At 43.2% G+C, this 21,985-nt stretch overlaps 1 protein-coding gene across 4 annotated transcripts in view; it reads left to right on the forward strand.

The window, feature by feature from the left end:
* tenm2a (teneurin transmembrane protein 2a) overlaps positions 1-21,985 on the forward strand; it is a 237,722-nt gene that overhangs the window by 37,421 nt on the left and 178,316 nt on the right. For all 4 annotated transcript variants that reach the window (XM_049585907.1, XM_049585908.1, XM_049585909.1 and 1 more), the window contains exon 2: positions 20,013-20,397. In XM_049585907.1, coding sequence (XP_049441864.1) covers positions 20,172-20,397 — 226 coding nt within the window. In that variant the 5' untranslated portion in view covers positions 20,013-20,171. The remainder of the gene's footprint in view (positions 1-20,012; positions 20,398-21,985) is intronic.

A 21,985-nucleotide genomic window follows, 5' to 3' on the forward strand; every position in this document is an offset into this window, starting at 1 on the left:
AAACATTCATAATTGGGCCCAGTAGCTCTTTAGACTTTGGCTCGGCGCTGTCGTCATGCCAACCGACCACTTTACTTTTGTGCCGTTCCCATTTTGTGTCGAGATGGCAACTGCATGCAGATGCCTCACACAACTCGGCAGAATGCACCAATCATTAGTCCACAGGCTGCATCCTTACCTTGTGTCCTTTTAGGGCTGGTTCTTTTGTGTCCTTTGGTAAACGCCGTTTCTTTGTTACAGTAGCCTGGCACCCGTCTACCGAACCCTGATAATTGTGTCGGTGGCACGTGTTGTGCTTCACGTGTGTATGTGTCTGTGTGGCACCTTTTTTAAGTGTGTGCATGGTACAAGTATGTCAGTGTGCTAGTCTCATTAAGGGATTATTGCCGTTCCTGGACACCTCTCCAAGCGTCTGATTTGACTGAGACAAGCTGATCCCTCCAATCACAACACCTGCTGTGGTGTCATCTGGAGAGCAGGAATAACCACGGATCAGCCCTGGAATGAAAAAAAAAAAGAAGAAAGAAGAAAAAAAGGAGAAGAAGATGATAGGAAGGAGGAAAGAGGCAACTGAGATTGAGTTGGGGAAGCAGTTGGCTTATGAATTATATATAAAAACTATTAGACATAAAGAGAATGACAGAGGAAAGGCTGGGATGAGGAGAACTTCTTCAGTCACACTCGATGCGTCAAAGAGATATTTTCTCTCTTGAAACCGACCGTTAGGCAGCCCGTTTCTGAGTCAGACCCTCTCTGTTCTTAAATAACTTCTTCCTTGTCTGCCTGTCTCCCTCCAACTCTCTCCTTCTGACTACACTCGTGCCAATTAAACAAACCACCAAAGAATTATATAATTTGATCAAAGCATTATATTTAAATGAATTCACAAGTAGTGTATGCGTGTTGGTTCTTAGAGCCAACATATGAGCACCTAATTGGATAAAACTGCTTTTCTTAATCAAATCAGCATGTCACACTTAATTGAACATTGTATACCGTTTCACTGTAAATCACAATAATACATTAAAATATCACCCCAAATTTTTAATTAGAGCGATACAATCAGGCCTTTGAAAGTTCAGTGCCGATGTATGTTATTCTCTTTATAGCTGAGAATCTTTTTTCTACATGAAATTAATGCATCTGATCTGTCTGATGCAATCAACAATTACTTGGAGCTATTACACTAGCGTTCATCCAATGAACAGATTTTCAGTGGGCTTAAGCAGGCGGGCCAGCGCCCAATCAGGATCCGAGCTCGACTTGAGGCTGATCAGGTTACTCCAGCTGAAGTGTTGCGTTTGGAGCGCGGCTCAATCAGTCCCATTAATGGATTAACAGGCAGCATGTAAATGTTGCCCCGGTGGCTCGGTCCCTCTCTCGTGCTCTCGTAATTGTTAACTATGAAGTTCACATCAAAACTAATAGCCGGTCTGATGCCATTACCCCCACGCTTTTGTTGCCATTGGCAACCGATAGAGTCCCCTGCTCTGTGTAGAGAGTCTGTCGCCGTGTTTGAATGTGGAGCGAGAGAAGAGATAGACACAGACTCAGCAAAAGAGCGAGCGTAAAAGAGCATAATAAAGAGGGGAATCAAAAGAGATATACTGGATTCTGATCATTCAGGGGGAAGAAAAGGACACACGTTTGGTCTTGACAGATGTAAATGTCAGCTGGATAGTTGGGTCTGAATGGTAGTGAATGGAGAATACCTATGCCGATGTGTTTCCCTTTTTTCTTCCAATGTGTGTGTGTGTGCGTCTAACAGAGGCTGCGGGGGCTGAGACACACAGCAGAGCCACAGCAGACATGAGCAGCCCCGAGGAAAGCCTCGTCCTTCACTGGCCAATTTTTTTTTTAACACTACACCATATGTGTCTTCCTCTGCTATGCATTTTACCTGAACTTGTTTGCTCATTCCTGTGAGCACGCAGTTTTTTTTTTTTTCCTTTTCAGGAAGGTGAAGTAAAGGAGAGTAGGCTCTTGATGCAACTCATCACCGAGCTCACTGCTACTGTCTCCTGCCTTGTCTGCTCAAAGAGCTCTGGCACCCCGCTGGGAAAGATGAGAGGCTTGATTACAGTCAAATTAGCAAATGAGCAGGTTAATTACAGAACCAAATTCCTGTATAAGAACTGTCATTTCTCTGAGAGATGCTCCCGCTCCCTGCTCAAAGAGCCTAAAGAAAAGGGGGAGACGGAGGGGCGGAGGAGGAGAAAAGGCAGAGGACGAATGCTTTTTTCCTCCTTTTCTTTTTCAAGAAAAACTCCCTGCTTTCTGCCCCTTTTAGCTCAGAAGCTTGCCGTTTGAGGTTAAGGGGAAATGGTTGCATCAATGAGCTATTATTTTTTTTCAGAGGACACTTTTTCCCCTTGCATTTTCTCTCCCTCTCTCTCTTTCTCTCTCCCCCTTCCCCTCACTCAGGAGACTGCATCAAACCCCTCACTCCAGCTTTCTACCCACTCTCCCGCTCACTGGCTTTCATCCTTCACTTCACAGGAGCCTTTGGGAGGCTTCAGATTTTTTATTTGCTACAACCACGTAGAAAAGGAATTTCTGAGACATCGCCTAAAGTTTGCAAGGACGTTCCATTTCACACACAGAGAGAATGTGGAGTGAGCTCGCTGGAGAAAAGGTAAAAGTAATTAGGGAGAAAAGGTAGTTGTTTTTTTTCCGCCGACCTTGGTTAGCGCGGGCCACTGTTGTTCAGTTTGCTGATGTCACAAGCCAGTGATAAGTGTTTAGGAGCTACGTGATGCAGCACGCTGAACGCGCTGCTTTGGTTTGGCCAGTGGTTTATGTGGAGTTTTATGACTGCAGGGATGGTGTGTGTGTGTGAGAGAGAGACAGAGAGAGAGAGAGAGAGAGAGAGAGAGAGAGAGAGAGAGAGAGAGAGAGAGAGAGAGAGAGAGAGAGAGAGAGAGGAGATGGATGGATTTTGTGGGCAGATGTGTATGAAGTCTGGAGCAAATGGAGTGAGAAGCTGAGCAGCTGGCAGAGGACAAGGAGTAGGCTAGTGAAGAGGATAGGAGATTCACACACACACACACACACACACACACACACACACACACCAGCAACAATGATTCAGGCTAGTGGCACACATACACACACGCAGTGACATGACTCACACCAGTTCACTTACCAGACGCCGTCATTTGTGTGTCATCTCTGAGACAACCTACTGCAACACCGCTAACTTAATTTCTCCTGCGTTGTCACCGGGGTGTCATCGTCTGTCATCAGTTCAGTAAATTAGAGTTTCACTCCGGCAAGTGTTCCCAGGGAATTTGTCTCGGATGTAGTCATATCTCTTAATGGAACTGAAGTTGTGAGAGTTGGCAGTTGGCTCTTTATGGATTTTATGGGTGCTGTTGTAGCCAGAGGGATACACAGAGATGTGTCGGAGGTCTGCATGGATACACTCAGAGACGTGGGTGGGAGGTGAGGTGGGGGGGGGGGGGGGGGGGGGGCGCTTGAAGAGGGCTGTTCAGTGACCAAGAGCAGTGGGAAGGCATCTATATTTTATCTGCCATTCATATTTGAGTGAGGGAGAAGATGGGAGAAACTGAACATGCTCTTTGTGTATCTTTCAGCGGACGGCGTTCTGTTCAGACACACATCAGCGCAGGTTATCCTTTTTAAATTACAACATCAGCAACACACGCCCTTTGCTCTTTCTTCCCCCATTTCCCTACATCCATAGTTCTCTCCTCCTCTCCGTTTTCCTCCTCCCACTTAGACAACTCTATTGGATTTTTAGTCCATTCCAAATGAATTGAGCTGCGGCGCTCATGTCGAAACGAGCCCAGTCGATTGCCTAAATGTAACTATGCATAGTTATCGGGACTGCAGCGCAAGCCATTTGCGGGAAGCCTAAACATTATAAACAAATAAAGCAGCCGTATTGCCTCCAGGCCCTTGGTTAGGAATGCACTGCAGTGTCTGGTGAATGGGCAGCCAGCGTGAAATCCAATATAGGCCTGTGTGTGGAGGAGGAGGGAGAGCACTCCACTCCAATCTTCATCAATATAGCACTATACAAGACTGGTGCGGCTGCTGCCACCAAAATACAACCACTATTATTTTGACCACTCCATGCCACATCTGATACAACAACTACCACTACTACTACTGCTGCTGTTTCTTAGAGGAATTGGACTGTTTTGCAAGGGTTCTGTGGTTACACGAGTCCCCTACGGAGCTGTAATCAATCTCTGCAGCTAATCAGAGCAAGGAACTCATGGTGGTTCTTAAAAGTGTCCCCAGATCTCAGGTGGATCTTAAAACTGTCCTCTGATACTGTTGATTTCAAACATTTCATCCACTCCTACAGGGTTATATTTTATAGCATCGTTCTGGCCTTGCTTTAGTGGCAGCCTACAGAACATTTTTCATAAACAGGGCTCTCTAAAGTGCCAGTGTAGGCGTAGGACAAAAAAGGCAACTTTACCCACTGCCTTTGCATATTTTAACGTCTATTGCAATCACAATGGCCGCCACAAAATCGGTGAATGCAAGTGTGGTTTCACTGGCAGAGGAAGCTTTTATTAACAGCTCAAAATTATGATGTTGGACGCTGCAGTCAAGCCGTTCTGACAAAACAAAAAAAGAATCACCTCCCGGCATGATTTCACATGGCCCTGAGCGGGCTGTGTTTTCTCCTATCTCCCCCAACAATTCTGTTCTCCACCATGTTTATCTCTTATCACTGTGTCCTAATGGTTTAGTGTGGTACAGGAGCTGTGAGGGATAAATCACCGAGGGTCTGGGTGCTGTGAGACATGCACACCTAGAGGACTCCTTTCTCCTTCTCTGATTTGCTGAAAACATCTCCCGGTTACCATGGAAACCCCTTTATCGCCGGCAGTTATTGTGACATTGACCCAGAGCGAGGCCAGGGCTAAGTGTGATGACCTCACACCATTTGTTGCAGGGTGCCTTTCAATGACCTGCCTGGTGTGCTTCAGTTGCTGGAGGATATATGTGCTCCATGAGACCGCACACTGAGGCACACACACACACACACACATCTCTAGGCTTGTTGCGTTTGCGTGCTTCACTCAAGCACTCTGTGTGTGTGACTTTGTCTTTGTGAGTGCAGTTGGGTGTGTGTTTAAATGCATGCACACAGATCAGGCACAATGTTAAAGGGTAACATGTGCCTTTACTGGTGTATGACCTTGGGGTTGCCTCAGATTGCCAGACATTAACCCAGCCACAGGCCTTATCCTCGACAACCTCTCAAATAACCACAACCCTGTCTCATCACTGCAAACAGAATCCATCTTGACAAGTCATTTATTCTTATTTCCAATTTTACCGACTTACTTTTCATAACACAAAGTGAAACAAATCTGCCAATTGGATGTGATAGCTCATTTGTTTCTGTCATGCCAAAGTGGGACATTTCTCGAATTAAGACACAGTTGTAAAGGATCACCCGCCGCAACACTTGTTGCATGAGAGATTGTGTAATACATCTAAATATATCTCACCCCACAGGGGAGATTGCTGGTGTCCTTATTTTTGGTGACTGTTTTTTGTTTCTTTTTGGAAGACTGGATATGAAATTAGAGATAATTATTTTGGCATGAATAGTTTTTAAAGTCTTCATAATTGGTTTTCAGGAAATGCATTTTCACGCATGTTATTTTGCAACCTTATGACTCACTCTACCCCAAAGATAGCGCATGGAAACCTGTGTAAAGCCTCTTGCTGGTAGCTCTGTGTGTCACATTCTAACCCAGTGTGTAACTCCAACTGCTGCATTAATCCATTTCTCTCTATTGGGCAGCCATTATGGATATGGCTGGTTTATGAAGTATTTTTATGAGATGGCTTTGGCTTTTTGTCCAGCTCTACAGCAAAGTGGCCCCCGCAAAAGCCTAGCTGTCGTTCTCTCGTCTCCCCCTCTTACCCCTCATTTCTTTTCTTCTGTGTGCCTTCCCAGCCACATCCTCTCTAATGAAGCTAAATCTAGCATGCTAAATGGGACCAGTCAGCTATGTCATTGGTGCTGGAGCGGCCATAGCTGTCTTCTATTGGCCCCCGAAGGCACAAACACCACTCCAAGACGACGAGTCGATGGCATTAGAAGCGTTCACAGTACAGCGGGCACAGACAATGTAGACCCAAGCAGGCAAGCACTTATCTTGTGGTAGCTCTGAAATATGGGTACCATGCATGCATCCAAAGACAGAGGCGCCCACGTGTGGGCTGGAGAGAACAGATAAAGTAACAGAGTCAAAATGTGTATGTGAAAGTGCAACTGTAGCCGCAGTCGAGATTGGTACTGTACCAGAGATCAAGAGTAGAGAGACGCGCTCTGCAGGATACCAGCCTGTCAATTGCGCCGCTCTCAGCTTCAAAGTTCTCAGCTTCAGGATTTCATATAGAATCTAATGGCTTTGGAGTGTGAGTGCACACAGTAACACAAGTGGGAAAGCGCCGTAATACAGGACCCTACATGACAATCCAAAAAGCGCACACACACACATACGCGCACACGGTGTGTCAAATCTCCTACTAAAGTCCGATATATCCCTCACAAACCCATTAAAGGTGCTTCATACAACAGCCTCTCACAGGATACAGAGAGAGGGAAGTGAGAGCAGCACAGACTGAGAGAGAAACACAGAGAGTGGGAGAGCCAGGTATTTGTTAGGTGCTCAAAGTTAAAAACACATTCTGGCAGGTAAAAGTGTACGTTTTATGCCCAGGTGTATTTTCTATGTTATCTCAGATATTAAAACATACAGTGATAACGCTTTTTTGCTTATTAAGTTGTAATGTACAAATTGGAGGGTGGATGAAATATTATGAAGAGTGCCTCTGTACCCTTTTGTAGAGGATTACAGTATAAAAATGTTCTATCACTACTAAGCTCATCTTCTCTAGCTGAAAAATGAAGTAGTGCCCTGACTGCCTTGTACAGCAGCAGCCAGCCCACATGTTCGAGGGTATGCTATACTAAATGTGAGCTTGCCAATGATATACCAAAATCATTGACAGTGATACAAAATTATCAAAGTTAACACATAAATAAGTTCACAATCGTTGATTGCTAATGAAATGCAGTGCATCAGTCACTTTATCAAACTTGCATGCTTTGCAATGCTAGAGCCGAGATAGTGAAATGTAGTAACAGGGCATGAATGTTAGCAAAGGAAAGAGAGAGAAGGAGAGACGGTGCTCGGTGTATTATAGGAGGTCCCCCGGCAGACGAGGCCTATGTCAGCCTAACTAGGGGCTGGTCCAAGGCAAGCCTGAGCCAGCCCTAACTATAAGCTTTATAGTTAGGGCTAACTATAAAGGGGCTAACACATTGAGAAAGAAAACCATTTACAATCGCATTCACACCTACAGCCAGTTTAGAGTCACCAGTTAACCTGCATGTCTTTGGACTGTGGGAGGAAGCCGGAGTACCCAAGAAAGCCCATGCTGACACGGAGAGAACATGCAAACTCCACTCCGATACACTGGAATAACTTTGGTCATCCCCCAACTTTTCATCTGGCGCCAACATCAGGTCAAAAACTCAATTCATTCATTCATTATGCATAACTGCTTATCCTGTTAAGGGTCCCTGAGGGGGGTGGAGCCTATCCCAGCTTCAATTAGGGCAAGAGGCCAGGTACACCTTGAGCAGGTCGCCAGACTAAAAATTCAATTCGTCCAATTTGATAAAAATGTATGATTTACAAAAAAAAAAAAGCCAAAGACAATAAACTTGCATGTATTAGCTTTTAAACATCAGCATGACAACATGAGTGCATTGTGAGCATGTTAGCTTGCTGATATTAGCATTAGCTCAAAGCATGGGTCTAGTCTCTTTTTGATGTCTTGTTGCTTGTGCCATTAATGTTTGTTACTTGCATGTTCTTGCCTTCCTGCTAAACAGGATTTTTTTCTTCATATCCGAAGCACATACACACAGACACAGAAGCACTTCATCCCAGAGACATCCCTTTTTACTACATGTTGCTATGGTGTTTAAATACCTAGGTTTATCCTTTTACTACACAAACTTTTAAGTGCTTTGGGCCTGCTATTTTTATACTTTGCTCGCATATAAATCCCATGCAGGCTTCATGGTTAAATGCTATCTTTAAGGTCGGACTCTGTATCTTTGCAAAAAAAAAGAAGAAGCCACAAATAGAGGACACGTTTAGTTATTCAGTCAGCTTATATGTTTCAGGCCTGCTTACTTAAAATCCACTCAGCTTTCAATCAGCTTAACATGTCATCATGTGCAAGTTTACACTCTCCATCTCTGGAGGTCGTCGCTCCACATGGAGGAATAAAAGCATCCTGCACTAGTTCTGGCAAAGTAACGGAATGACTCACTGCAGCTTGTTTTTGATCTACATGTATCTACCTGGGTTGATGTGAGACGCCCGTGCATGGCTGGCAATCTGGTCTCCTCCCCGCTTTCCCCCTATTTGACATTTCAGCCTGCGGAAATGACTCTTCTCTGGCATTTATTCACTGCTCCAGGCTTGCACAGCCCTATAGCTGCTGTCATTTACACTTTTTAATGTGTGTGTTAGTGCTACTCTTTTCTGTTTAGTTAAACAACAGCTGACTTTCCTCTAAAGAGACAGAATGGTAGTGAAAACTGCTACAGTGTCCCACAGCATTTTACCCCTGCATGGAGTTATGGCGTGCACATGCACAGACAGGCACACACAGGCGATGCATGTTGTACAGTAAAAGCCAGCCAAAGCCCTCAGTGTGTCACCTCTGTCATAGTGTTAATTAGACAGTGTCACCGTCTGTCCCCAGTGACATTTATTGCACATTTGAATATTTTACCCAGACAGATGGTAAGAATGTCAAGGCGTGACACTGAGTTATTAAGCCCTAGCCCTCTCCCTCGGCGACAGAATGCAGGGCTTGTCAGCACTCGATTGTTTTAATAACTCACCGCGGCAAAGTTTGCCCTGACTCTATGTGCTGCAGCTAGTTCCTAGGGCATAGGTGAAAGAGCCCACACACTCCCACGCGCACATCATAGCACACGCACACACCAGCATGAGGAAGAGCAGGAATTCCCTCATTGAATAAAAGAACAGGTAGTATGGCTCTGTGACCCCTCTCCTGACATTATCCATCTGTATACTGCCATGCGTTTCTATATCGCACATGACCTTCACCTGCGCTAACACTCTTGTCAGATGCGCAGCTCTGCATGGATGTACTCTGCAACCTTAGAATATGATACCACGCTGTCACACTATCGTTGTGTTCTTCTCGCTCCCCTCTCACATACAATGAGTCCATTCACTGCATTGTGAACATCTAGCTTTCTTATATTGTTGCAGACAAAGTGAAGAGAAAATACTTCTCCTTTTGAATAAAATATCACCTTCATGTACACTATTTTCCCCAGTAAAGGTGTGTCATCATGCTAGCTTTCAAACCCTGGTATCTGGTAGCATTTCACCTTGACAAGCTGCTGAGAAGCTCGACTCGACATTTGTATTCCATTAAAAGAAAAATGATCGAAGTTGACTTGAGCTATGCTACAAATTTGTTGAGGTCACCAAACTGCCTGAACTCAACTACAATCATAAAATAGGTGTACGCTGCTTCTCCTCAATCGTCGAAATAACTCACGGGTGAATCAAAGAGATTTCAGAGGATGTGTTTGGCCTCGTGGGCATGCTGCATACTCGTAGCAATAAGGGCAGGGAAACCTGCTTAAATGAAGTTCTGCTGGCAGGTGTTTGGTTGGATCCTTATCAGCTGATGATCAAACAATGGCAGATTGTGGAGCAGAAGCTGTGGCAACGATCCCTGCTGCAGAAGATTTATACTAACGTGCACTAGAATGAGATAAATATCTGTGTGGCCATTTTTAAGTGTCTATCAGGCTATAAAAAGATGTCACACAGGCTACAACGTGCAAAAGTGCCGGCAAATATGATTCAACATGTTTCCATCAATTTTAAAAAGCCCACACTGGCACTGTTTTTACTTGTTCTACATTTTTTGTATCAGACAAAAAAGAGAGCACAAAGCTTTCTCGTGAAGCGACAACCCAGTAAACCTAGTAAGTGTGTGAAAGGAGCCAGAAAATAAACTGAGCCCACTTGTCAACATTATTGCATGCTACATTTGCTAAACAGACTCACTGTTACTTAAAGATTGCAGTGTAAAATTAGCATTAACAACTGAGCGAAGGCAATCTTGGCGATGATTTTTTTTTTTCTTGCATTATTCATTTTCCTTATTGAGAAGAAGCAGAATGAAATTGTGATTCAAATTGTGTGAAGAACACAGAGGGAGAGAGTGAAAAGAAGTTTCTAGTATGCCCCTCACAGCTGTGGCATCTGTCTAAAATGAGCCCAGGGTGTTGTGGAGAGACTCAACTGAGCTGTAAATTTGGAGCATATTCTCATGTTGTTACGGAGTGGATGTGAATGCCCTTTAATGCAGATAAATACTGGGCAAATATTGATTTGTTTGTGCTTTATTTTGTGTTTATACTGTAGCAGGCCTGTAGCCCCAAAAGTGGACTCCTGGCATCCCTTGCTACTGCGTAAAAAAACTCCATTCCTCTGTTGTTTTTTTACAGCAGTGTGAGTTTATAATATAAGCCAGAATTGTTTAGTTATTCTAGTTATATCCTCCCCGCTGTCGCCATGTCTCATTCCCACAGCTCATTCTCATCTTGTCCGTCATTTCTCCCATGAGTTTTTGAGCTATGTGTAATTACCCAGTTTGTTTGCACCTTGGCTCTAACTGCCTCGTCTTGTCACAGCCAGCTCGCGTTCACAGGAAGCATGTGTGCGCATGCGATGGGTCTGCATGCACCCAGTCGGTCTTTAGCAAATATGGGTGTGACGGCTAAGAGCATGCAACAGTGCTAGTGTGTTTCTGTGCACATGTGTGCGTCACCCCGAGCCCACTCTGGCAGACATGGAGAGACAGAGAGAGGGACCTTGTCGTCTCTAATCCCTTTGTTTTGAGTCAGATTAGAGCTTTGCGAGGCGTTTGCGAGGCCTGCAGAATGTGGATTTAAGGATTAGTCTAATAAACAGAGGCTCTGTGGCACTCTGCAGCCCAGTGTGGAGATTACACAGGCACCGAGAGCAAGGAAGAGAGAGGGGTGGATTGCCCCCCCACACACACACATACACACACACACACACACACACTCCTCCCTTCATTTCCATCCTGACAAATGACGGGATGAGAGGAGAAGAAATGTAGAGGGGGAAAGGGAAGGTGGGTGAGGTCTCTCTTCACAGTTCCTGATCAGTGTGGCAACTTTCATCTCATTCCCTGCAGGGACCGCAACTCTGAGTCACATATGCAGACCTTGGGATATGTAACTTTTATCCGGCACTCTTGTACGACCTCAACAATACTTCATAATTACTGCATTCAGGCTGGCTGATCACAGGGGACGTCCCCTCGTTCTCATTCATGCTCAGCAAAGAATGCACAGAACAAGTATTCAGTATTAACTCAGAGGAGGAAAACTATTAATCCACTAAGAAAAAAAATCACATCTGCTCAACAGTTCCAGCACATTCAGTAATACTGTCTGCTAAATATGTTGGTCGTTTCTGTCCTATTTCAGCACGGTATGGAAATCAACTTGCAGAGGCTTGAAATCTGATAGAACTAGGTTCAATTACAGAGAATATATCTTGTTTATTTTTGTAAGTGACCTTATTGTTGTGTGGCGGTGCGGATGAAAGGTGGCCTAATTTGTAAAGTCTACCACTGACTTATTGTGTGCTCGCTTGCTAATGAGGGGCTCCAAAATCAGAGATACGAGCACTTGCTGCACGACATCGCAGGGTTCCAAGCCGTGGGACATTTAAATGCAGAAGACGCACAATAGTCACACACTGACATCATGAAAATTATAATGTGAATTGGACAGCAGCGGGCAACTTTACTTGTGTATTCTTGTGGCGGCGGGTTATTATGAAAGCCGAGCGTACAAAAATGACCTCAGTGCATCAATATCACGGCAATGTCAATGACAGAGAAACATGGCAACAGATACTCATGCAAATACAAATAGTGACACAGCAAGTGAATACCATGACCGATCACACTTAATAAGCAAGTGATTTTTTCCTATTTGGCTAAAAGAGGTGTTTGAGGTAATGAGGCGAGGTGTGTGGGAGAGAGAGTGATGAAATGTTTCCTGTCCTGCACGCCCCTCAGCTGTTGGCTCACAGATCATCTTGGATCCAAAACGGACCGCAGTTTCCAGTTGAACCTGAGCCATGCAAGCAGCCCCAGCCATCCCTTTTGCCTTGTGTGTGTGTGTGTGTGTGTGTGTGTGTGTGTGTGTGTGTTTAATTTTTTGTGTGTCTTTGCGTGCGTGCACTTTCAATGCCACCCGAGATCGAAGACATGATTAATGACTCTGCGTGGTGAGGAGCCTCTCAGTCAGGGCCCGGTCCAAAGCTCATACAAGGCAGGCTTGTGTGTGTGTGTGTGTGTTAGAAAAAGAATGATAGAGGTCATGGTGTGTTTATAAATGTGGATACATACAGGAATATTTATATATGCTAATACGTGTGAGTACAACACACATACACACTTCGATCTCCACACAGGAAGTAATCAGGATGCTGAGCCACTCCCCTGACAGTTTTCTCTACACACACATCTTTACAGCTGAAATGTGTTATCCATACAGTGAAATTGTACATAATGGAATATTTGTCCAAAAAGCTATTAATGACTATACAGTGTTAAAAGTAATTACATAGATTCAGTATGCACAGCAAGAAAAGATTTTACTGGTGAAAAGAACTAATTAATCGTAAGGATAATAAGGATTTACACTCAAAGATATGATGTCAAATATAAGCTGCTCTTAAGGGAAATCTAAACATGTAATTGGATGCTTTGATGAACTGTACGTATAATATTTGGACCTCGAGTAGGACGCTCTTCCTGAAATCAAGATGCAAGCAGGGGTTTTTTTTTCTGGGGGGGGGGGTGCGGCGTGTAATTGAGCACAAGTTTCATACGACGATTTGTTTTTCCTCTTTATTCTCACGCAACCTCTCTGTACTCGGCTCTCTCCCCGTCTCCTCTTTTTGTTTCTCTCAGTCACTCCGAGTCGTCCTCCCTTTGTCTTTGTGAACAAACTGTGTAAACAACTTAATTTGAGCAGCAGCACAAAAACAGCAGAAAATTGAGAGCAAAATGCTTTATAGCCACAATTTTGTCTTTTGTGATAACGTGGCCTTGTGTTTTCAATAGGCCGTCTTTTGCTATTCAAATTCCCTTTCAAATTTAAAAAAAAAAAAAAAGAAAATAGAGAGAGAGAGCGAGGGGGGGGGGAGAAAGAAAAAGACACCAAATGAAGAACTTCGTCTCCTGTTGACAGAGTGTTGGAAAGAGTGGATGAATTTTCTGATGGAAAGGCTCCATGCTGTGTTTTATCAGGCTTTTAGCCACCAGTCTCTTTGGCTGATTGTTGCTTTTGGTTTGGTTACAATTGAATTAAATGAGCCAGATAATGACTGCTTTACAGGCTCTTCTAATCCAACCATAAGATAAGATCAGATAGAAATGGCTGTATCTATATCTATGTGCTAAATGTAGTTGTGTTCACATTCATCAAGTTCACATGGAGTCACACGTTGCACATATGGGTTTAGATTTATACAGTGAGTCATGCTATGAACATAGATAAAACAATCAATTAGTCGAATGAAAGAAAGATACTTGGCAACTATTTTTTTATTGATTAGTCCTTTGTGTATTGTGTTTTTTTCTCTTTTTTTCCCCAGCTAAAACAGTTCCAGCTTCTCGATTTTGAAGATTCACTGCTTTTCTTTGTCTTACTTGATCAAAAGCTGAAAGTTTTTGGGGTTTGGACTGTCAGTCGGGCAAAACAAGACATTTGAAGATGTCAGTTTTAAGAAACAGGACATACATATTTTGGTTTGGAGGTCCTCCACCAGAAAATGTTGAGCGTCAGACGCTTAAAGTCTTGCATTATGCTGATTTATTTGCACCAAATTGTGTCTTTTCTGCATCAAATTATGGTGTAAAGTCTTTAATTGTGTCAAAATAAAAGCCTTCTGCTACTATCATGGGGTGACAAATACTCCTATCCCCCGCCGCTCCCCCCTGAAATCTCTACCTATGTTTAATTAAATGTTTCATGATGTTTTATTATTTATTAAAGGATTATTTGAGGAGATAACCTGCAGATTATTGAGTAATGATTGTTAGTTCCTGAGGAAAAATAAGCAAGAAACTGTGCAAGCTCTGATGTATAGTTTTGTCCAGAGTGTAAGAATATACTATGTATGTTAATAAATGTCAATAAATGTCAGGATAGTTTGTAGCTTATACAGAGGAAACATGCCCTTGTTGAGCCTCCTCCTAGTTAGCTGCAGTAGGAGTCATCTGGACAGGAAGCCTCCCACAGTGTGATGGCCCTAAACTGCATCTATACCAGCACTCACACACCGCCTCCGTGCTTATTTGTTTGATAAATGAGATGGCTGGATGGAATCTTTGCAGCTAATTGTCTTTGGGTAGCCAGCCAATGTACATGTAACCATTACAAATGCAGTGAAATAATACGCGCAGCCGAGCCGGGTCGATTGCGATCAGCATGTTCCCAGAGCCGCCTGTCTCTGCAGTGCTTTCTTCGGGCACATTTGAGGCATGATGCAACAAAACACACAATACCTGAGGCAATTTCAAGCCATAAATGCACTAATGCACCTACTGCTGAAACATTGCTGACCCACTGCTGGCCCTTTTTTTTCACAGAGGGGCCTGTTGGTTTGACAATGTGTTTTCTACTTTCAAGTTTTTTTTTTGTTAAATTGAGGACTGAATTAGGCACCTCAAATAGAATTTGACAAGCATTTTTTAGGCAAAAAGCAGCGTACAATTTTCTGTATAAAACTTGTTGTGACAGAGTGTGTCAAATATGTTTTGTTTTTGACAGGTTAAGAAAACAAGATGCTCATTTTCCATGTGTAAGAAACACTCTTGAAGCACGTGGTAACACATTAGATGAGTTTAAAAAAAAAAAAAACAGTTTCTTAAAATAGCTGCATCTGTATTTAAAAAAACATGTTAGCACAGGTCATATTGCTGCCTTCTTTTCTTTGATATTTGGACTCTATTCTTTCAGAGGTTGACCGGGTTCAGTGGGAATCCATCTTGTTTGATGCTCACTAATCCATTGATGTCATTAGCTTCTTATTAACTGGGTGTGATTTCTAGTTACAGTGGATTTACATTGTGTCATTTTCCATATTTTTCCTCCGGAGCTCTTATTTGCAGAGAAAAGGCCATTATCTGTACCAAACTTCACCTCTGTAATTTCGAAAATGAATTCTCCACCCTCCCTGTCGTCTTCCAATTACATTTCTCATTCTGGCTGGATTTCATGGTCACTTCACGGTCACACACATGTCTCTTTTCTCCTTCGTCTAACCACCCTTTGTCGACTGTCAAAGGGGCACAGCGACTTGCAGGCTCATGAGGGTGTTTGCAAAGTTTTGCCTGTCTGAGTGTTTGTATATGAATATGCATGTATCTGTGTGCCTGATCTTGTGATTTCATGGTATGAGACCAGTCAGAACTCCATTAAGCCATTTTACTTCTGATAAATGAGATAATCTGTCTCAGTGTGATAATCAGGGGGGGTTAGACTGCTGTCACTGGAGTAATTAACAAAAAAAAGTTTGCTGTGAGTGTGTATGACGGTGTGTGCTTCGGCGACCTTGAGGAAAATACCCGCGTGGGTGGAATGTGATTGATATGCGTTCCAGATCTTGTGATTGACCCCCTCGGCTTTCTCCACTTTCTCCATCTATCTCTCATTCTGTGTCCTTTCTCCTGCTACTCAACTAAAACTTCACCTACAAACTATTTTTCAAGCCCTTTTACTGTGGTGCCACACACACGCCTGGTTATTGTGAATCATTTTACTACACATGAGGGATATTATATTGACACTTTTATTCCTAAATCTGTAACCCCGCCCATATAGTCTGTCTCGGCACTGCTTTAAAGCAATAGCTTTTTGGGAATTTGCTTTTTCCCTTTCACTAGGGTTAGATGAGAAGATCGATACCACTCTCCCGTCTGTGCATTAAATGCAGAGCTGGGGCCGGGAGGCAATTAGCCTAGCTTAGCATAAAGACTAGAGGGTTTCAGGGTTAAGCACTGTAACTATTTTTTAGCAAATAGAGAGCCAGAGTCCTGACATCACCTTCAAGCTCGTTGTTGTTCCACTGGCTTCTGTACCACAGCGCAACCTCTCATTTAGCATTTCTTTTTTGTCTTCCTGAAAAGTTTTCCTGGGGTTTAGCAAACTTGGAATCCATCCTCTGTTGGTCTGACTATGATAAACCTCTCGGGACACCGACCAATATTTCAGGGCTTCCGGTGAAGCCAGCAGATATTGGGGCCAAGACTTCCTTTGCCGTTCGCTGTTCATTTCAGATCATCTCCATAAACAGGTCAGAAAGTCAGAAAAAGCTAATAAAAAAGACTAATTGTCGTCACAGGATAGACAGTGGGTCCAAGATTGCATTTCTACTAGTGCGTTCCACTTCTTTTGCTCTCCACATGGACTTTTCACTTGCTGCTCAAACGCGATGCTCACACTACAAACTGACCAGAAACCAGAATGCTTCTGATGCCAAAATCTTGTACCGTTGCCTAAAGATACTGCATACATATATAGATATCTGTTTACTAGGATTAGGGCAGGGATACTCAATTTGCTTTGCCTGGGGGCCACTTTTGCAAAATGACAGGAGGCCAGGGGCCAGTCAATAAACAAACATTAATATTTGATTTATAAATAATTAGCCTGGAACTCTGTTGGAGGGTCTGGGAGATCCTCCCCTGGTACTTTTTTTTTTTAACAAGCTCTATTTTTTATGTTTTTTATGCACTCTGGCACCTTATTTACATTCAAAGTGCAAAAAAAAATCCAGTGTGAATTCATTTGCTTTCATTGTGAACTAGAAAATGTCCTGCGGGCTACTCGGCACCCTATCGTGGGCCAGATTTAGCCTGCTGGCTATAAGGTGATTATCATTGAATAAGGGGTTACTATCTGCATTCTGAGGTAAATGACCGTCTACTACAGCAGTTGCCATTTGAAGTTATTAGTTATTAGAAACAATCATGACCTTTACAAATTGTCTGTCAGAATAGTTATATTGTTAGCATTTACTTTTAGGCTGTCAGTTCAGCTGTGAACTCGGTTTGTCCCTTCACTGCTCTCCTTATGAGAAATTGTGTTTGTTGAAGGTCACTAAAAACAGACATCAAATAAACAACTATATTTCACTGCTTTGAAAATGTATAATCCTTAACTAAGTGAGGTGGGGCCCACAGCATACTCTTAAGTAAGACTGTGTTCCAAGGTTGTCTGGTTTGTTTGTTTGTTTGTTGCCATTTTTGTTATTGCAGAAGTCAATGTGATTTGAAATCTCGATAGCTTAATAGCCAGATTTTTGTTGTAACATAGACGCTGTCGGTCAGTCAGTGCTACAGGTGGAGACACTGCACTTAAGTAGGCATATGAATAAAGTGTTGTTTGTAAAGAAAAAGTTACAGCACTTACCTTCCCTGGAAACCAATGTTTAAAAAAATGTATATATATATATTTTAGTTTGCACAGGGATTAATCAAACAAGATGTAATATATTAATTTGGGATTTTTGTAAGGTCTCAGTAGACTCTTTTTCCTTTATCTTTGAAAGGAGCAACACAAATCAGTTGATTTGACTGTTATCAGGCCATTAAATGGCCATTGTCAGTGGCGATTATGGGTATGGGTTCTCAACCTACTGATGAGCTGAGAAGGCCATTATCAAGCTGTGAAATGGAAATTTCTGCTGCAAAGGACTGTCCTGAGACTTTCTTCCATGTACATGAAAGTAGGTAGCTGTGAGAGAGGGCTTTCACTTACGAGTTCAGGATCAAGTCCCATGTGAAACCAATATTTACACACAACCATGATCTTTTTCTAAACCTTACCGCATTGTTTTGGTGTCTACACCTAAGTGAAGCAAAACTGAAACCTAACAAACAGGTAACGACTATTAAAAGGGCTGATAATGGCATTCTGAACCTACCAGTAGGTGTAGCAGGCCCCTGCTGACCCATATCTATGAGGCTTCTGACCACAGATAACCCGATCAGGTTGGCAGCCTAGCTGTTTCCCCGTGCTTTGGGTCTTTATGCTAAGATAAAGTGATAGCCTCCTCCACTCTCTGTTTAATAAAGAGTGGTATCAAACTTCTCATCTAACTTTTACAAGAAAAGGAATAAGAGTATTTCCCCAAAACTGTGAACTATTCCTTAACATAATCATCACCATAACCTCTATCATATGCACTCAGCAGACGTACAGTGCAGACACTCAGTCGCGCACACTGACAAAGACCCATCATTTGCATAATGCCAGTCAGAATGTCCCCAAATTTCCCGAGCCAGTAGCCCTCTCCATTTCCTCGCCCTCCATTCAAGGTACAAACACATTAAGGTTGAACTCCTAATAGCCTGTGTGATGGATGCCGGAGCATAATGAGCTCTTTATGAGACTTAATACCTACTGTTAATCAATGGACATAGCAGGGCACTTTTCAATACTACCTTCTAAGCATTTTAAAATGAGCCCTCGTTGAATAGATTGACTCACATTTTGGTTCCTTCGCTCTCTTTTTCTCCCGTCTCATTCTTCCTCCGTCCCAGCATGCAATTAGTTACATCACATATTCTGAATCAAATGATGCCTATTCTTTAAAAACGCCCGCTCTGGTATCAATACGTATAGTCCAGATAGGAGAGATATTTTGATGAAAATGCAATGCTACGGTGTAATGCAGTGGGTGGACCAGACTTCCCTCGGCCCGAAGCAATAGAAACATAGATGACCTATTTATTACCATAAATATCCCATACAAGCAGCTGCTGGAAGCGTTCCTGTCAATTACTGCTGGTTGTTGTATTGTTGTACTTTGATCTTTAGCTGCTAATGTAATGCGTTGCTCAAGGCCGCTGCACTAGTATCATGCTGTATTAGCATCATAATCATGTATAATCTGCATCCACAAGTATAAGATTTGAAAGGATTAAATGTGGGCTCATTGTGATGCTATAGCAATGGACAGATGCGGCACAAGCACAGCAAGGGTGATGTCTTCATGCACATGTTTAGTTGTGTTACAAGTAGTGTTACAAGCTGAGTCAGTGCTGGCTAATACTGTTATCTCAGCACATGTACCTCCATACTGTATATGTGCATTTGAGTGTGTTTTGTTTCTGGGTGTTTGTGATGTTTTGTGTGTATGTGTGTGTGTGTGTGTGTGTGTGTGTGTGTATCTGCGTCTGGCTGTGTTTGATTATCCCTTACAGCCTCTAAGGGAGCGGGATTCATTCTCACTCTGATAATGAGGGAGAGACTAGCAATGCCCTCAAGTCATTTCTCCTCTTCTTCTATCCTTCCTGTTGCATCCGGCTGCTTTTCTTTCTTCCTCGCCCTTTACCTTTTTTCCAGCCAAGATAATCTACGCCTCTCTTCCCATCAATCTGTCCATCTTTCCAGTGTCTCCATTCTCTGCTTTTTTTGCCATCATTGTCTCCCCTCCTCGTGTCGCTGACATCGGTTTAAGATGACTGGACCATGTTTGAGTCACTCTCTCTTTTTATGTCATAGATTTAAATGCTGGCTGACCATTTTACATCAGCCCCGGTCGATGGCTGACTATCTCTGTGGACTCCGGCGCTGGCAGCTCTGTTTCTCCCCACAATAGCCTTACTTATCCCGCATCAATACTCCGATGTGTTGTATATTTGCCTGGTTGCTCAAATGTCCATTCGCAGCGCTCCCTCTTACCTAACTTTCCCTGTAGATTCTCCGGGGAGTGCAAAGCAAGAGTGAGTCACAGCAGTGCATCCATTAATTTTATACCAACCTTTCGCTTTCTTTTCCACTCTCTCCATCTCTCCCTCTCTCTGTCTCTGTTTTCCAGGTGACTGAAGTGGAGATTGACATTACGGAGGCCCGCTAGGAGGCCCCTCCATCTTCCCCCCCACCGCCTTCTCCTCTTCCTCCTCCTCCTCCTCCTTCTCCTGTTCCTTCACATCCATCTCTTCTCCCTGCATCCCTACCTGTCCTCCCCAACCTCAGCATGGATCTGAAGGACCGTAGACACCGCTCCCTGACCAGGGGTCGCTGCCCCAAAGACCCCCAGTACAACACCTCCTCCCTGGATGCCGATGAGTGCCGTGTGCCTACCCAGAAGTCCTACAGCTCCAGCGAGACGCTCAAGGCCTTCGACCACGAGCAGAGGCTGCACTATGGGGGCTGTGTGACTGACCTGGTTCACCACGAGGCTGATGAGTACTCCAGGCAAGGTGAGTTTGTGGAGCAAAGCGTTCCCTTCAAATACCTTATTTCACTGTAGTTTTGGGGCTTGATCCATACGGTGCTGGACTCGAGACACAACACGGACAATCAAGTCAGTTTCATGACTTTAAAGGAGTATGTATAACATTTTGGGAAATACCTTTATTTCTCTTCTTTCTTTCTTGTTAAGAGTAAGATTAGAATATTGATACCACTCTCGTGTCTGCATGCCAACTATGTCAGTACAGCCATCAACAAGTTAGCTTAGCTTAGCATTAAAAAGCTATTCTTGTTCTTGCCAAGAATAGTTAGAATACAAGAAAACCCAATGTTTTAAAATAAAGTTGTGGTTTTTGGGGGTACTTTGTGCAGAATTTGTGTTTTTATACTTTCTGTATTCTGTATTAAACAAACGCAACATAATACGTTGATTAAAGAGCAAAAGAGGTGCTCATATGTGCATTGTTTTGTAATCTTGGGACTGAGCCAGGCTAGCTGCTTCCCCTTGCTTCCTGTTTTTGTGCTAAGCTAGCAGCTATCATTAGCTTACCTTACTGATATGAGAGTGGTATCAGTCTTTCCATCCCACTCTGAGCAAGACAGCTAATAAACACATTTACCAAAAAGTTTATTTGCTCAAAACATCATATTGTTGTTGTTATTATTACGCATAGAAGACATGCGTTTGCAGGCTCCATCAAAAGTGGAGTTATGAGACATCATACGGCTCCAGGGTTTTAAATCTCCCTCCAGATACAGCACATAATAAAGGATGCTAAATGCAGCTAAATAGCAAAAGTACAAACCCAAGCATATAGCAGTGTCCTTTGCCAGTTTACCAATTGTCTCTGTTATCTCCAGTAGGCGAGTCATTTTCCTGTCCAGCACGTATGGTTGAGCCAAGTGTGGCTAAAGACTTTTAGAGCCCTTCCAGTCCTGTGGAGTGATTCTTACACGAGCACTTAAACATCACATTCAACAGTCTCATTGTTGCGCATGTAAAGGTATACAAGCTGTACACTACTTTTAGCCACTTTGTGCTTCTTGCGAGGCCTCTGTGGCAAGCTGTTAATGTAATCACGGCGGTGTAAATGCTGCACTTTGCAGCACAGGACCAAAACAGACCTTTAGCACTGGGAAGCCTGTCATAATGAACTTCTGTATCCCCTGGTGAGCAAGTTAGCCGATAGGCCGATAGGTCATCTCTAAAGGGGTGGGCCTGCTCTCATAGGCATGTCTTTAAACTATGTGTGTGTGCGTCTGTGCATATGTGTGTTTGTGTGCACGTGTGTATATTGCACAGGGACATGAAACAGGCAGTATTGATCCCTGGCTAGTGAAAGGAGTCAGACTCAATGGGATTGATCTGTGCTAAGCTCTGTTTTCTCTGCATGGACACAGACAGGAGAGGAAGAGAGCCCAGGGCAATACAACACATTAATGCAGAAGAGATAAGGATAACAGTAAAAATAAACACATGTGTATGTCAGAGGGTCCTTGATGGTATTATATATATCAATATAGCTTGAAAGGTAAGACTTCTGTTAAGGTTTTATGACTGACTGTGCATCGATAATAAGTAAATGAAATTGATCA

The sequence above is a fragment of the Epinephelus fuscoguttatus genome, linkage group LG9 (assembly GCF_011397635.1).
Source record: "Epinephelus fuscoguttatus linkage group LG9, E.fuscoguttatus.final_Chr_v1".
NCBI classification, from domain to species: Eukaryota; Metazoa; Chordata; class Actinopteri; order Perciformes; family Serranidae; genus Epinephelus; species Epinephelus fuscoguttatus.